Source organism: Oryzias latipes, chromosome 17, assembly GCF_053564925.1.
Source record: "Oryzias latipes strain Hd-rR chromosome 17, Olatipes_Hd-rR_3.1".
In the NCBI taxonomy this organism is placed as follows: domain Eukaryota; kingdom Metazoa; phylum Chordata; class Actinopteri; order Beloniformes; family Adrianichthyidae; genus Oryzias; species Oryzias latipes.
Genome location: NC_136253.1, coordinates 5,565,639 through 5,580,240, shown reverse-complemented (window position 1 = coordinate 5,580,240; position 14,602 = coordinate 5,565,639). Strand labels below are relative to the sequence as shown.

The 14,602-nt window shown below is 39.9% G+C and overlaps 2 protein-coding genes across 9 annotated transcripts in view; one reads left to right on the top strand and one right to left on the bottom strand.

The window, feature by feature from the left end:
• The window catches only part of glis1a (GLIS family zinc finger 1a), a 46,571-nt gene extending 44,837 nt beyond the window's left edge, over positions 1-1,734 (bottom strand). For both annotated transcript variants that reach the window (XM_011485979.4, XM_011485980.4), the window contains exon 1: positions 1,645-1,734. The gene's annotated coding sequence lies outside the window, so the exon portion shown is untranslated. The remainder of the gene's footprint in view (positions 1-1,644) is intronic.
• A 3,413-nt stretch (positions 1,735-5,147) lies between these two features.
• On the top strand, positions 5,148-14,396 carry hnrnpca (heterogeneous nuclear ribonucleoprotein C a). Of its 7 annotated transcripts, none has more exons than XM_078935622.1 (9): positions 5,148-5,330; positions 8,058-8,161; positions 9,215-9,483; positions 10,509-10,581; positions 10,669-10,722; positions 10,804-10,973; positions 13,355-13,468; positions 13,558-13,718; positions 13,850-14,396. In XM_078935622.1, the coding sequence occupies exons 2-9, from the start codon at positions 8,157-8,159 to the stop codon at positions 13,973-13,975; spliced, it is 972 nt and encodes a 323-aa protein (XP_078791748.1). In that variant the 5' UTR covers positions 5,148-5,330; positions 8,058-8,156; the 3' UTR covers positions 13,976-14,396. The 7 variants fall into 7 exon arrangements, with proteins under 7 accessions (XP_078791748.1, XP_004078643.1, XP_078791749.1 ...); XM_004078595.5 differs by having other exon boundaries at positions 13,555-13,718; XM_078935623.1 differs by having other exon boundaries at positions 5,190-5,330; positions 10,672-10,722.
• Positions 14,397-14,602: the final 206 nt, after the last annotated feature.

Sequence of the window (14,602 nt, the reverse complement as noted above, 5' to 3'; positions counted from 1 at the left end):
CAAGACGTAGAAATACTCAGTTAGCTTTTCACAGATGTTTGGTCATCTACAGTGGTTTTTAAATCCTGTTCAGATCGTATTTAAACCTAAATACTAAGAGGACTGTGCAAGCTCATCAGACCACAGAGCGTCGCTCGGGATCACTACACTAAACTTCCAAACAAGCTCAACGAAAACAAAAGTTCAAGAATAAATAGGATTCTCCAGAGCCGCTTAGAGCTTAACTTCAAGCAGAAAATGAACTTAATGAATGAAAATCTTTTCTTTTTTATTATTATTTAGCTCCAACTGCAGTAAATACCCAGCCTGTTGAAAAACTCTGCAAATTTCTTTGGCACAAGAAATAAAAACTTTTTGATGGACTATTATTTTCATAAACCTGAACATTTAACGAAAAGAAACAAAACTACTTCTTTTTTTTTTAGATAAATTATTAAATTAGACTTGATAGAATAACCACAGGGGGTGCAGCCGTAAGTGGTTGGACAACATTCCCAGTTTTGATGCCAGCTGGAGTATTTCTATGTGGAGATTTAGGAAAAGACATTATTGATTACAAAAGAAAAATGAAGCATTATTCTTTGCAGGGGATTCTCCTATTACTCCAGTTTGCACCTCTCACTCTGGATTAGACAAAGTTCCTCCCCAAACCTGAAAATTGCAAGTGGGAATTGAACACAGAATTGATCAATGTAAAGAGAAGTTGGCACATTTTTTAAACAAAAGTGTGTGGAATTTTTAAATATGGACAACTTTAGATCAGTAGTTCAGCTCAGAGGGAGCTGGACTGGATTTGCCCAGGAACATAAGAGGAAGTTTGTCAAGAGAAATCTGCCTTTCATAAAAACAAACTGAAATGCTTTTGTTATTCTCTTCCCCTGGTGTGAGACTGGAACAAACATCTAGAACAGCTGCCAATCCAAACAAACCATCTAGGCTGAGCTGGACTCACTGCTGTTTCACACTTATAGGTATATGACCCACGTGACCAAACCTCCTGAGCCTGAGGGGAACATCAGCCATGATCAGGAATTAGATGAATGTAACAAACCCAGTAATGATTGTAAATAACCTTTTAATGACCACATGCCTGAGATAACCTGTGTTTGCTCACACATTTGTTTTACAGCACTGTAAGCACGAGCCATAACCTTTGTGCACAAGCTCTATTCCAGAGACATCATGACACTAATGATTAAAACAAGTCTTTTGGATTTTCAGTAAGCCAGATTTCCACCCCCTGCGCAGCACTTTTCATTCCAGCTCCATTACATAAATCAGTGGACAGCAGAGGAGTGGAAAAGAAGAGTCCCAAAAGTAATAACAGGGGGAAAAAATATCACAGGGAACCTTTTGGGTATGAACATCCAGCATCACCCACTGCATTATCCATCTAATCTTTCTTGCACAATCGAAACAACTTATTGAGTAACTCCCTGTATGAAAGTAAAGTATAGCTGTTTTTTATATTCTTCCATTTTAGTTCAGTTATATCAAGCAAACAAGTTCAGCAAACACTGGAGCTCGTTCAGAATCTCTCCTCATTAAATTCATATCAGCACCGGCATGACAGTCATTGAAAACATCACCTTCTCTACAGAAAGCCTTGTTTTAGCGCGCATGTGCACGGCGAGCAGCTCTTACCTGCTGTCTGAATCCCACTCATTCAACTTTCAGCCGCTCTTCGTCTCGCGCTCGCGCTGAATGCGCGCGCGGGCGGTTCTTCCCACTGTGCTAACGTGGGGGCGTTAACCCCCGCCCCCCACCATTGAAGAGGGTTTGATACGCTACAAATGTTTGTGCAGAAAGCTGCCTGAAGTGCTTCAAGATGTGAAGTTCATTTTTTACATTTTTAAAATAAAAACGATGAGATAAAAATGATCAAATGACGAGTTAAAAAAAAAGAAAAACCGTTTATACATTTAGTTTGGGGCTTAAAGCTCTGTTGTTTTCCGTCTTTAATCCACAAGTTTCACAGACACAGAAAGACAGATGACATCAACCTACATCTGTGCCCTTAGCAAAAAGTACTCTATTTATGTGTATAAGTATACTTTCTCTGTCTTAAAAGTCAGACAGTATACTTGAAGCTCATTTTTTAAACATTATTTACATATTGTAAGGGAAAAAGTGCCAGCTTATTCTCAAGAAGTATTCAGCTAGTTTACATCCTACACTACACGTCCGCGGTCTATAGTATACTTGCTGTACTCATACTCAAGAATACTTAATACAATGGACTTCAAGTGTACTACTTTTTGCTGAGAGTCTCCTGGTAATTAATACATCTGGATGGGAGCTGCTCCCAGCAAAAACATTGTCTATTTAGGTGTACTACAGGTTTACTTACTCTATACTAAAAGTGATGTAGTATACTTGAAGTTTAATTTTTTAACATACATTCTAAATATTGTAAACTTAAAATGTGGCAGTTTAGTCTGAAGAACTATTTAATTGTTATAAGTCGTACTTATACTTGCTGTGCTCATACTCAAGTATACTTTATACAATTTACTCTACGTGTACTACTTTAAGTGTGACTATTAGACACCATTGATGGGTTTGACTTACTATGAAGTTAAAAAGAAACACCACACACACACAATACTTCACTTCTTTCATTTATTTAGATCTTTCAGTTAAGCTTTATTGTTACATTTTTATTTTATCGTTTGTTCTGTGCACAGTCCTTGCCAGGAACGTTTGCACTCTTCTTTGTTGTATAATGAAAAATGTTGAAGCCTTTGGTTATTGAGTCCAGAAACTGTGAAAGGAGAATTTGTCCAGAGTGTCCCTGCATTTTTGGCCTTTTGAAAGAGCTTAATTGTTTCCAAAAAAGAAAAAAGTAAAGGGGAAATTAAACTTTATTCATCTCAGTTTAATAAAAACATAGATTATAAACATGGGATGTAAACAACAGTTCTATTGGAACAAGTGTTAAGTCTTGTTTTGGCTCCACTGAACAAACTGAATATTTTCATTCAGTCATCATTTGTCAAACATAAATGAATCCAACCTTCAGCACTTCCTGTAAAATTTTGGCCACATTTATGTACAATAGAGTTTTCTCTCCACTTCATCATCAGTCCTCAAAAACAACAGTTTGGACGGTTTTCCTGCACTCTGTTTTGGTTCAGTGTGTGTGAGGAGCTCACCTCTGACCTCACAGAGACCGCGCTCTTGTTTCTAGTGGGTACAGTTTGCGTGGTCTTTTTGCCATCCTCCCGCATGTTACATGTGGACGTTAACAAAACTCCCACTTCAGTTCAGTTCTGGTGTAAGAAAAAGTTGTTTTTTTACTGACCCATTTTGAAAATAAGTGGTCTTGGACCGATCATCTGCTAGATAGTCATAGATCAGCCTGTTATCACTCTGTTCAGAATGAGGGATGCACGAAAAGAGGCAAATGAGCACAGAAACTGTTTCCCAGAAACACGTCAGCATATCTGCAGCTCAGCACTACAGTCCTGAGTCCTGGGATAATGCACAGAGTGGTAAACAAGTCCACTGGGATGGTGCTCCAAACAAAACCAGATGGAAAAAAAACAATCCACAAAAGAATATATTCTTCATAAAAATTGGAACATAAGAGTTTCACTGTTAGCTAGAAACAGAAAACAGCTGGTCCCAGTCTGTTTGTTTGCAGGGCCTTTTCACTGAAGTGGCAACAGGAGAACTTAAACAAAGGGTTACATAAAGCGTTAATATAAACTAAAACACAGCTGTTTCACAAATCTGCAGCTAATTTTCATAGAAGTCAATCTATGATAGGAGACACAGCCAAGGGGGAATGACTGATCAATGACTGTTTGTTCATTATTTCAGTTTATGAAACTAAACAACTTTTCTCCCCTTTCGTATTTAAAGGATTTCAGCTCGCATGAAACACCTGTACAGATGTGTACAGCTGATGAATGGGAAAAAATGAAAGGGATGAGTAAAATAAATTCAGAAAATTATTTGACATACCTGATGTGATTTAAATTCTACTCGTAAGATAAAACAACTGATTAAAAAAAAAACTATGAGATTTTTACTTCTTTGTTTTAATCTCCAACAAAAATAGATTTGGCTACCTGTTTCAAAGCTTTCTATTGTTTGGTTATTCTGCATTCATGCTTTTAGATGAATTAAAACAAATATCCTACAGGAATTGCAGCAACAAATGCATAAAAAGACAGGAGCAAATATCCATTTGTTGCTGTATAACCGAGAAAAATGTTTACCATTTTATTAATGGTCAATCCTCAGCGCCACTTTGTTCTGTCGCCACCTTGCGGCAGGAGAAGGAAACAACTTAAAGTCTGCTGCGGCAGAATGTTGACCATTTTTTCCATTTAGAAAGAATGTACCTTGTTATGTTCTTGTAAGCTATAAACCAGAGAACCACTGATTTTTATCCGATAATAATCACCTAAATCAGTCAGAATAAAAAAGTTTGTCAATAACAGTTTCCCTAAATATGTGATTTACATTTTAAATATGTTTAGTAATTTCACAAAGCATTGAAGCATGTTTCATGTTTTGTTTTTATTATCTAACAAAGGAAGAACAGAAAAAAGTACAACTGCACATTTGTAAATGACACACTTATTTTTTTAAAATGGTGTAAAAATAAATCAGCTAATTATTTCAACATGCTGTGGAATTTTTTCTAAACAATCTCAAAAATGTATAATATTGCGCAGCTATGTGTTTATTTTTGTCTCTCAATTTGTCTCTTTTCAAATAAAAAATCTTCGTTGATGAACTGCTCTAATCTTTCTTAAGCTTTGACATGATATGTTAACCATTCAGCAAAATGTGTTTCGAATTCAAAACAAATTTCCATATTTTTGACTACTTTCACAAATAGAGTTGAAAAATAAAACGACAAATAAGCAGCACCAATTCAATTTAATTGTTTTTAAGTGATGATATTTCTCTGTGTTCCTGTTCTGGATATTTTTTTTTAGAAAGAATTATCAGTAAACAGTTTTTAGTTCCAGTCTTAAGAACAAAGAAAAAGAAAATACATCCTACATCTTTTAAGTTTCTTTTCCTTTTCCTAATGTTCTCGGAGGGAAAGGGTAACTGGTTTTATAAACCAGATTGCCTCGGTGTGTGGGCGGTAACCATTCTTAAAGCCCGATTGAAGCCTTTACGTCATCGAGCTGCCCTGTGATTGAAAACAAGCAGCTTTGCAGCATTGTCAGATCCGTTAGCCGCTTTGCTAGAAGAACGCTAGCTCACTGCTCAGGGGGGCGAACCGCTTGCGCACCAAAGGACGACCTAAATTTCAAATTGACACATTTTAAAGAAAGCAAGACATTTTACTCGTTAAGGTCGTGGTGAGTATTTTGTCCCCAACATTTTTTTTTATTTTTCCTTCCTTTTTCTTTTCTTTTTGGATTTTTTCCTCGACGATGTTTTTTCTATTTTCGAGTGGACAGACATGATGCGCTGGCTAGCGGGGTGGCTAGCTTTGCTAATGGGAATCATCCCCCTCAAAGGCAGAGATGCTGATTGTGGTTTTAAAGACACTTCGCTTTGGATGCATTTTAGTTTCAGTTTCAACTATTTTTGAAAGCTTGTTTAGTTCTAATTTTTCTTAGATCTTTGGAGATTTTTCCTTGCTTGGACTGATTTGTTTTTGGCTCGCTTTTCGGCCAGTTAGCATTAGCTAACACAGCGTCAGAAACTCCGTTGCCCTGGTGGCTACAGCGTCATCCTGACCCATGATTCGTTGCAGATTGTCGACTGCCTTTCAGACTTTTTCAGGTTTTGGTTTTTGCAAGGAAAGGAGCTGCTATTCTGGTTGCCGTATCATTTTTGTACAGGTGGTTGGCTAATGTTAGTTATGCTAGCTGGCTTGGAGCCCCGCGCAAGGCCTGTGTTCTGAACTATAGCCTGGCGGGGGCGCTGTTGCCGTCCAGGCGAGTGTTTTGTAGAGGTCTAGTTTTTTTCCCCATAGTAGACTGTTTTCCTGAATTGTTGAGTGTTTTCTTCTTCTTTTTTTAAAGGATTTTTCTATTTCTTTTTCCCGTTGCAAGATGAGGCATTTTTTTCCGATTTTGAATGCTGTGAACTGAAAGTGGCTTGTGTTTTGTCATCTGACGTCACAAACATATTAAACACTTTGTATTAAAGATTCATAATGGTTGTTGTATGTTTATCAAACTCATATAATCTCTTGAAGGCTTTTCCTCGGTTCTTTATGAAGGCTATTTTCCATTATTCCCACAGAAATTCAAGGATATCCACAAGTTGATCAGGACTAAAAACACTGAATCAGTTTTATCATGAACTCTAAGTTCACCATTTTATTTGATTTTTTTATATGATAAAAAAAATGTTTTAATCAAAACTAGCTTTCACATTATTTAAACTACACAAAAGTTATCAAATTCTGAGTTTGTACATAAAAAAGAACCTTCTTCTGCCTAAAAGCTCACTTGCATTATCATTGAAAAGGCTTTAAGATTCATCAGGAGGAAGAACAATAAAGCAGTGTTTTTCAACCAGTGTGCCGCGGCACACTAGTGTGCCGTGGGAGATGGTCAAGTGTGCCGTGGAAAATTGCCCTCATTAACTGATCTAAAAACATTTCCCATCTCCAGGATTTCAGCTCTGTGTTCATCCAAACAGGCCCTGATAAAACACTGAGGAGTTAGGAATATGAAAGATCGTAAAATACTTTTTCTTTGCGTTTATTTTATTTTATTAAAGACATTTTGATAAGAATGACGGCAGCGCGATTCAGCTGCAGCTCCGGCTATATTTGGGAAAAGTCCCGTCCCTTTAACTGTCTCCACCAATCATTCTTGAAGGCTTAATCACATGTCATCAGTCTGACCAATCAGAAGTGCTTAAAGTCTTCACTTCCTTGTCTCGATTTAGCTCGTAAAGTCGCTCAGTTCTAACAAACTACCAGCTAAAGCTCGTCTTTAGCGGTGTAGCTTTCCACAGAATCCGGTATCAGACCGTGGAACAAGTGAACAAAACAATGAAGCTCCGAAAAGCGATCTCCGGCCGTTTTATGCACTACATCTCCCATGATGCATTGGGTTGTGAGAGTGACAGGGCACAAGGAGATCTGTCGTTAGACGTCTTGAAACCAACGAACACACATCAAACTATTTTTTAAATCTTCTAACTTAACTTTTATTGAATCTTTTAGAGAAAAAAACAGCTGCAGTTTGCAGCTTTTTCTGCAACAATTATCTCAAAAATGCATGTGAGATTGTGGAGGGGCTGTAGATCAATACAGACTATGAGTTTCTCCTTCTTTTTTTAAATTTTTGGATGCTGGTGTGCCGCGGGATTTTTTTTAAGGTAAAAGTGTGCCGTGGCTCAGAAAAGGTTGAAAAACACTGCAATAAAGGATGCTTTTTACTTTAAAGTGCAACACATTACTATCAAATTGGAACAAAATCTGAGCAGGGCTGGTTTTAAAGTTTCTCATTTTTTTATATATTTAAACATTTAACCCAACAGCTTTTCTCAAAATGAAACACGGACTCCCAAACAGCAAAAATGAAGGCTAAAGTCTGACTTTATAGAGCACAACGAAGCTTATACAAGGTAATTTAAGTCATTTAACTTGTGCAGTCTTCATATTTGTCAACACTGGAATAAGAAAAGCGTCAGCTGACTGACATGTTTCATCATGAAGACATTTGCAATATTCTGAAGACCTGTTCCTGTTTGGTCGTCCGAGCTCCAAATTTACATACATTTGTTTTTTGCCAAGACTGAATAAAGCAGAGTTCTGTGGACGTGACCTCAAACAAACACATTGCTTCTAAAACTACATGTAAAGGCCCTTTGCATAAATAACTTTTAATAACGTGCTTTAAAATGAGAACATCTTAAATGTTTTTGTTTATAGTCAAGGCCATTAAACCTTCAATTAGTTTCTAGTTTGTCTCCAAATTACTTGTAGCTCCGTTACAGAAGTATAACTTTTTTTTTTTTTTTTTTTCTCAAACTGACCTCTGCACACACGCCAGCCAGGTAAGACTTGGTTCAAGATAATCCTGCCCAGCTTGACTGAGGTGTGTTTTCTGTCACCTCAGTATAAATCGAGAGGGGCGAAGGTAAAGGTCAAGACACCAGCCCAAACTGAGCCCAGCCCCAGTGTCAAACGTCAGACGACAGCCCTGCACACAGACGCTATGGAGTGAGTGATGAATGTTCAAGCCCCGCCAGCCGGGGTGGGGCGAACACTGTTGACACCTGCTGCTCTCATGGTTCACCTGCCACGCCCATGCAGGGTTTTCAGTAGTCACAAAACTGTTTTGGGTGAGAATGTAAAAACTAATGAGCTAGAGTTTCTGTCTTCCAAACAGCTCATGATAATCTGGAAGGATTTAACTGTTTGTTTGTTTGCTTTTCATCAACGCCTTACAGTTCATTTAGCTTAATAACGCTGTTCAGTCTGCAGCAGTTTTTAGGAAGATGGACCAACGGTCACATCCTGGAGTAAATATTCCCTCACAGCATGAGCAGAATTCCAGACATCGTGAAGGTGTGGAGCTGAAACACTGAGGCCGCATTTATGAATCCCTTTATTTCCCCCTTCTGGGTTGAGCCAAAGTGCATCTATCTGATGTTCAGGCCTGTAAACCTATAAATGCCAGATAAAAATAAAATAAAAAATTCTGTCAGGTGGGTTTGATTGTGCGATGAGCAGTAGAGCCAGTTTGTGACACATTATCCCTAAAAAAGAAGTCTCGTGTTTTTAAACCTCCCAGTTTGTTTCATGACTGAACTTGATGTCTGAACTGTATTCTGTTCATGTGTGACGTGGAGGTGAAAAACAGAAGCTTCTCTTTTTCACTGAGGTGTTTAAAGCAGCGGCTGATCTGTTTTGTAGATGTTTATTACTCTTTGATGTGGATGTGGTTGTTGGATTTGCTTCTATCACATTTGAATCCGATTGACTCGTATTTGAGTCGATTATGGGCATTGTGATGCTTTTCACTACTTCTTTTGTGTTTAAAAAATAAACACAATTCTAAGAAAGTTTGAATTTTCAAAATAAAAGCAGCAGATTAATCCCATAGTTTAAACAACCACTTCCACCTTTCCGGAAGTCTAAACTCTGCAGAGTCTTTCCAGCGTTCTTCTGAACACCGACTAATCAGGGCTGGCAGCAGCAGCAGGACACAGGAGCTATCCCTGTGTGGCGTCCTGCCTCTAAACTTGTCCTGTCTGTGTGTGTTTCTGTCAGTCGCTCATCCTCAGCCTCCAGCCTGATGTCCAGCAGCAATGTCACCAACAAAACCGACCCGCGCTCGCTCAACTCGCGGGTCTTTATCGGCAACCTCAACACGCTGCTGGTCACCAAAACGGACGTGGAGGCCATCTTCTCCAAATACGGCAAAATCGTAGGCTGCTCTGTCCACAAGGGCTATGCGTTCGTTCAGTACGCCAACGAGAGAAACGCCCGGGCGGCGGTCGCTGGGGAGGACGGGAGGATGATCGTCGGCCAAGTTCTCGGTGAGGACTCAGTTGCTGCAGGCGAACATTGACATCTCAGTTTGGTCCAGAAAGTAAAAGACACCGTTAGGATACTGACATCTTTATTCAAAACATGACCTGACAAACACAAGTCCCAGACTGGCCTCAGCCCGGGACAGCCCACCCCCTTTTTAGAGATGAGTGTTTGTGTCGATAACAGCTCAGGAATTCATTTATCTGATTCAGGCTTTTTTATATTGTCTATGAAGAAAACAAAGCAGTTTTGTGTCTATAATTATTACTACTTTATTAGAAGTTTTGCTAATAGTAATTCTTTTTTGCGGTAAATATGGAAACTCGTGTTTGAGAGATGGATGCACGCACATGTTGCCTTCTAAATCATCTCCCTGCAGCATCAGGAAAGCTCCTTCCAAGTTATTTTCCATACGTTTGATGCAAAGAGAGGAAGTTTGCATGCACGGTTATGAACCAGGAAGTTGTAGGACAGTCAAGGTCTGTTCTAGCAGAAAACCTGCTGGTTTCTAGGAAGAACCAACAATTACCCTTGAGAGAGATGAGCGGTTTATTGTTCCTATATTTGGAAAAGCCTCTTCTCCTCAGGGGGGGGTCCACGCCTCATAGGATCAGAGTTGTAGCAAGCATTCAACCAAAATGATCAAAGACGACGTGTGCTTGCAGCTGAAACTCTGTTATCAGGCCACTTCCACCCCTTCAATTCAAGCCTAGTTTTCATCGTTAAGGTGTGAAAAGTACCAGAAATGAAACCAAAGAATTCAAATCTAGGTTTCATCTGCACACAATGTTCTGTGTTTGGCTTGATTGTTGGCTTTAAACATAAAGAAATGATCATTTTTCTATCCACATCAAGTATTGGAGATGCTTTCAGTTTGAAAACTGTTTTGAAGCCTGATCTAAACAGTCTGTAGAAGCAATGCAATCAAGTGACTACAGGGTGCGATGAATGTGTTTTTCCTGAAAGAAAAACCTCAATTTACATCCATTTTCTTTCTTTTTTCCTCCATATGTGGCAATGTGTGCCTCAGACATCAACCTGGCTGGAGAGCCCAAACCGCACCGATCAAAAACCACCAAGCGTTCTGCTGGTGACATGTACAGGTGAGAGTTTGGAAGAGAGAAGTGCTTTCAGTGAAGGTGGGGCTGAGATCCGGCCTCCACATGCTGACTCTCTTTCTCTTCTCACAGTAGCAGCTCCTCGTTTGACCTCGATTATGATTTTCAGAGAGATTATTATGACAGGTGAGTAAAACGAAAAATCCTTTTGGTCGTCTCATGTTTCCTGTTGAGCACACAAAAATGGACTCGTTTTTTTCATACCAGAATGTATTCCTACCCGTCCCGTGTCCCTGCGCCGCCGCCTCCTCTGTCCCGAGCCGTGATCCCGTCCAAACGCCCGCGGGTCAGCCTGAGCGGAGGAAGCAGCCGGCGAACCAAGAGCAGCTTCTCCTCTTCCTCCAAAAGCAGTCAGAGGACTTCATCCTCCAGAACGAGTGAGTCTCCCCGCAACCTCGTCCCGCCACCAGAACCTCGTAGAACTTGAAGCATGGTCAGATCGCAATCAGCGCAGCAACATCATACACAAGTACTCGACTGAATTCCCATCAGACATTCAGACGCTGTTATTTGGAAAAGAACTCTGGCTTTCTTAATGTCTACATGTTTTAATAATACATGTCATTTATCAGACGCCTTGCTAGAAACTCAAGGATGCTGTGCTGGGATCAACGCACCAAAAAGAAAAGAAAAAAACAGCAGTCAAAAGAGCAGAACAGTTAAAACGGTGTACACTTAAAAAAAAGAAAAGTCTTTACCTCTATTTCATGGCTAGGGTTCAGTCATCCAGGCAGGTTGGATTCAGTTTCTGTTTTTCAGGTGGTCTGCTTCGTTTAGCAAGTGTGAAAGCTCACCTGACCTCTGGTATGGACCCAACAGGTAACCCCTGCTCTGCTTGAGAGAGGGAGGGGTCTCTGACAACAGTGCCCCTATGACAGGCGTTTGAAAAGGCTTGATTTTGTCTTTGGTTCACTTCTGAGCGCGTGGCGGCAAAAGCAAACCAGAGGAAAACCAATGGAATTAATTGGCATATTAAAGCAATCCTGAGTCTGTGGGAAATTATTATTATGGTCTCCATACAAATGAGAGGAATATTATGAGGTTCAGGAGGAGGACCATCAGATTCTCCTCCATGTTGGTTTGGGACTCCACCCGCTGATGGCGTCATTGAACACGCCACAGGCCAAAGCTGAGTTCGTCAAAAGTCAGATATCTGAACTGTCGACGTGCCACAATCCTGAGATCGCGCTCAAAACGCGCTGCTGCCAGACCGACACGCCTGATGCTCACAACGTGCCCCAGGACCTCAGATCCTGTCTCTACAGTGAGTTGACATGGAAACTGGACGTCCCTGTAGCGTGAATCGCGTTCAGTGGAGTTGACCCCTTGATCCCAGTCCAGGTGAACTTTCACGCCGGCCGGATGAGCAGATCAAGAAAAAGAAGTAAACAGCCCGGTGTGGAGGAACCAGAATCCTTTTATATCATTGTACACAAGAGGCTTGTTACAAGGAAATTACTGGTGCTCTCCAGCTGCTTGAGAAAAATAAAATAAAGTTACATACATGTTAGAATGAAATAGAAAATATGTGGAACTATAGATATATATATTGATACAACTTACATGCATGTAACTTTAATTGCACTTCCAGACTGTTAGATATTGCACATGATTGTCATACAGATGTCCGTGTTTTTATTTTGAGGTTCACATTTTGTTCAGGGTGTTGACAGCTCTGGAAGAAACGGTTTTTAGTTTATTTGGTTCGAGCTTTGTGTGTTCTGTACTGCCGGCCTGACGGTAGCAGTTGGAACAGGAACTACCAGTCCTTAGTAATACAGTAGACCTCGACGACCGTCTGTTCACTGCTCTTCACGGACATCCTGTTCATTTTAGGATACTTCTTTTTTGATTTTTGTTTTAAAAGTTCTGAATGGTTTGGCTTCTTCGTATTGATCAGAGATGCGGCACCAGAAGAAACTTTCTGCCCAGTTTTTTCTGAAGTTTCCAAAGACTTCAGTCCAGAGGAGCTTTTGCAGGAGCTGGTCTTCTCTTCACATCAGAGCTGCCTGGTCCATGGCTCTGTCTGAATTCCCACCTTAACCCCTAACTGCTAAAAAACGCTAGAGTGCGGCACTATATAGTGCCCTGAATTTTAAAAGCAATTCGGACACCATGCTCACAACTTTTTTTTTTTGGTTTTGTTTTGTTTTTGATGGCGGATATGATGTCATTGATTTCACAAAGTTGAAATCTAATTGAAATGAGCGTTTTGGGACAATTATTTATGAGTCCACTGTCTTCTGAAGATAAAAACGTTGATGGTTTATCAAAAAAATACATTTGAATAAATTTTTTTGGTCAAATTTCCAACGCAATGCATTGTGGTCTATATTCGCTGATCTAGTGAGCATTAATGGACACTGGTTTTTCGCAGAGACTTCTGGGAAATTTCTAGGGCACTGGATTTGGAATTGTAGATTCGTACAGCACTACAAAATAGCGAACACACTATATAGTGCACTATGTAGGGCTGAGGGTGGGAATTCTGACATTGCCTAGGTGTTTGCACAGTTGAGCCCAACATTAACCTCTATTATTGTTGTTTGGCTTTTATATTTTGATTGCATTGTTGCTTTTTAGCTCTTGCTTTTAGTACTTTGTTGTTTTTGTTTTTTTGTGTCATTGATCTTTGAGATTCTTTGCCTTTTTTATTGTCTTACTTCACGGCTCTTTGGTTAACAACTCGTCTGGGCTGTCGGGAATGTGTTTTAGAACTCAAATGCACTTTGACCTTTTGATCCCTCTGACCTTGCAGTGCGAGCAGATGAGCTGCAGACCATCAAACGCGAGTTAACTCAAATTAAAAGCAAAGTAGATGACCTGCTGGAGAGCCTGGAACGCATGGAGAAGGACCACTGCAAGAAGTCCGGTAGGAGCTTAACAGGAACCATAACAGAGGGTGGAGAGCCTCAGTTTCTTCATGATTGCTAAAGGATGTGTCCCCATGTTTGTCAGAAGCTAAGAGCATAAAACCCGAGCCAGGAGAGGTGACCTCCCCTCCACACTCCAGCAGCAAGAAGGGCGACGGGCTGAAGAGAGAGCGCGAGAGCCAGGACATGAACGACTCGGACGAAGAAGAGGAGGAGGAAGACGAGGGAGACCTGCTTGAGGAAGAAGAGGTGAGAAACATTGTAGACAGAGAGATGATGATGATGATATTGTTGTTTCCCCCAAAAAAAACTCAAAAGGATTTTTTTTTTAATATCAGTCTTGCACAAAAAAGTTGCTAAATCTAGTTGTCCTGCATCAGGTAAAAAGCCAAGAAAGGGAGGAAGAGGAGGAAGACGAAGAGGAGGAGGAGGAGGAAGAAGAAGGAGAGCACGTGGAAGGAGACGACGACGATGCTGACAGTTTGAATGGCGATGAGGATTCGTAGACTGCTCCCTCGCATCTTCCCGTCGGAGCACAGACTCCTTTTTAACACTCTACAAACGCAATGAAGATAGAAACTAAGACGTCAAACACAAGCATGGTGCACTGCTGTCACATTGTCCCTCTATATTCCTTATTTTCTGTTTGGTTCTCAAGTGTTACTGTAACAGAACTAGCTAGCTATACATTTGCGTTTTTATAGGAACATGGACTGGTAATGTTCTCAGAGAAGACAACTCGATGGACATGTCTTAATGCGAGGACGGCAGTTCAACCAACAAGACCGTTTTTAGCTTCTATGTAGTTGGGTTTACCTTAGTTGTGAATTGATTTGACCTTTTGTGTCTGTATGTTATCGTCTGTTATTTTTTAAAATTTTTCTGTTTAACTGTTAAGAAATAAATTGCAATAAAATATAAAATATGCATTTGTTTTTCATCATTTAGTGTTAAAAACATGAATAAAAAATGTAGTTTTCTTGTTCCAGAGCCGCTGCGGTCAGCTGCAGTTGTACAAAACATTTCCCTGCATGTACTATTTATGTTAAAGTTTAGGAATTTTAATGTTATAATTATGGAAATTTCTGGACTTTAAAAACAAGAAAATTGCTTGAAGCATCCAAGGAAAAAGG

Coding starts and splice junctions, on each gene's coding strand:
- hnrnpca (XM_020710683.3), top strand. Junction 9,484..10,487: donor GATCGTCGGCCAAGTTCTCG/GTGAGGACTCAG, acceptor TTTTTCCTCCAT/ATGTGGCAATGTGTGCCTCA. Junction 10,582..10,668: donor TCTGCTGGTGACATGTACAG/GTGAGAGTTTGG, acceptor CTCTTCTCACAG/TAGCAGCTCCTCGTTTGACC.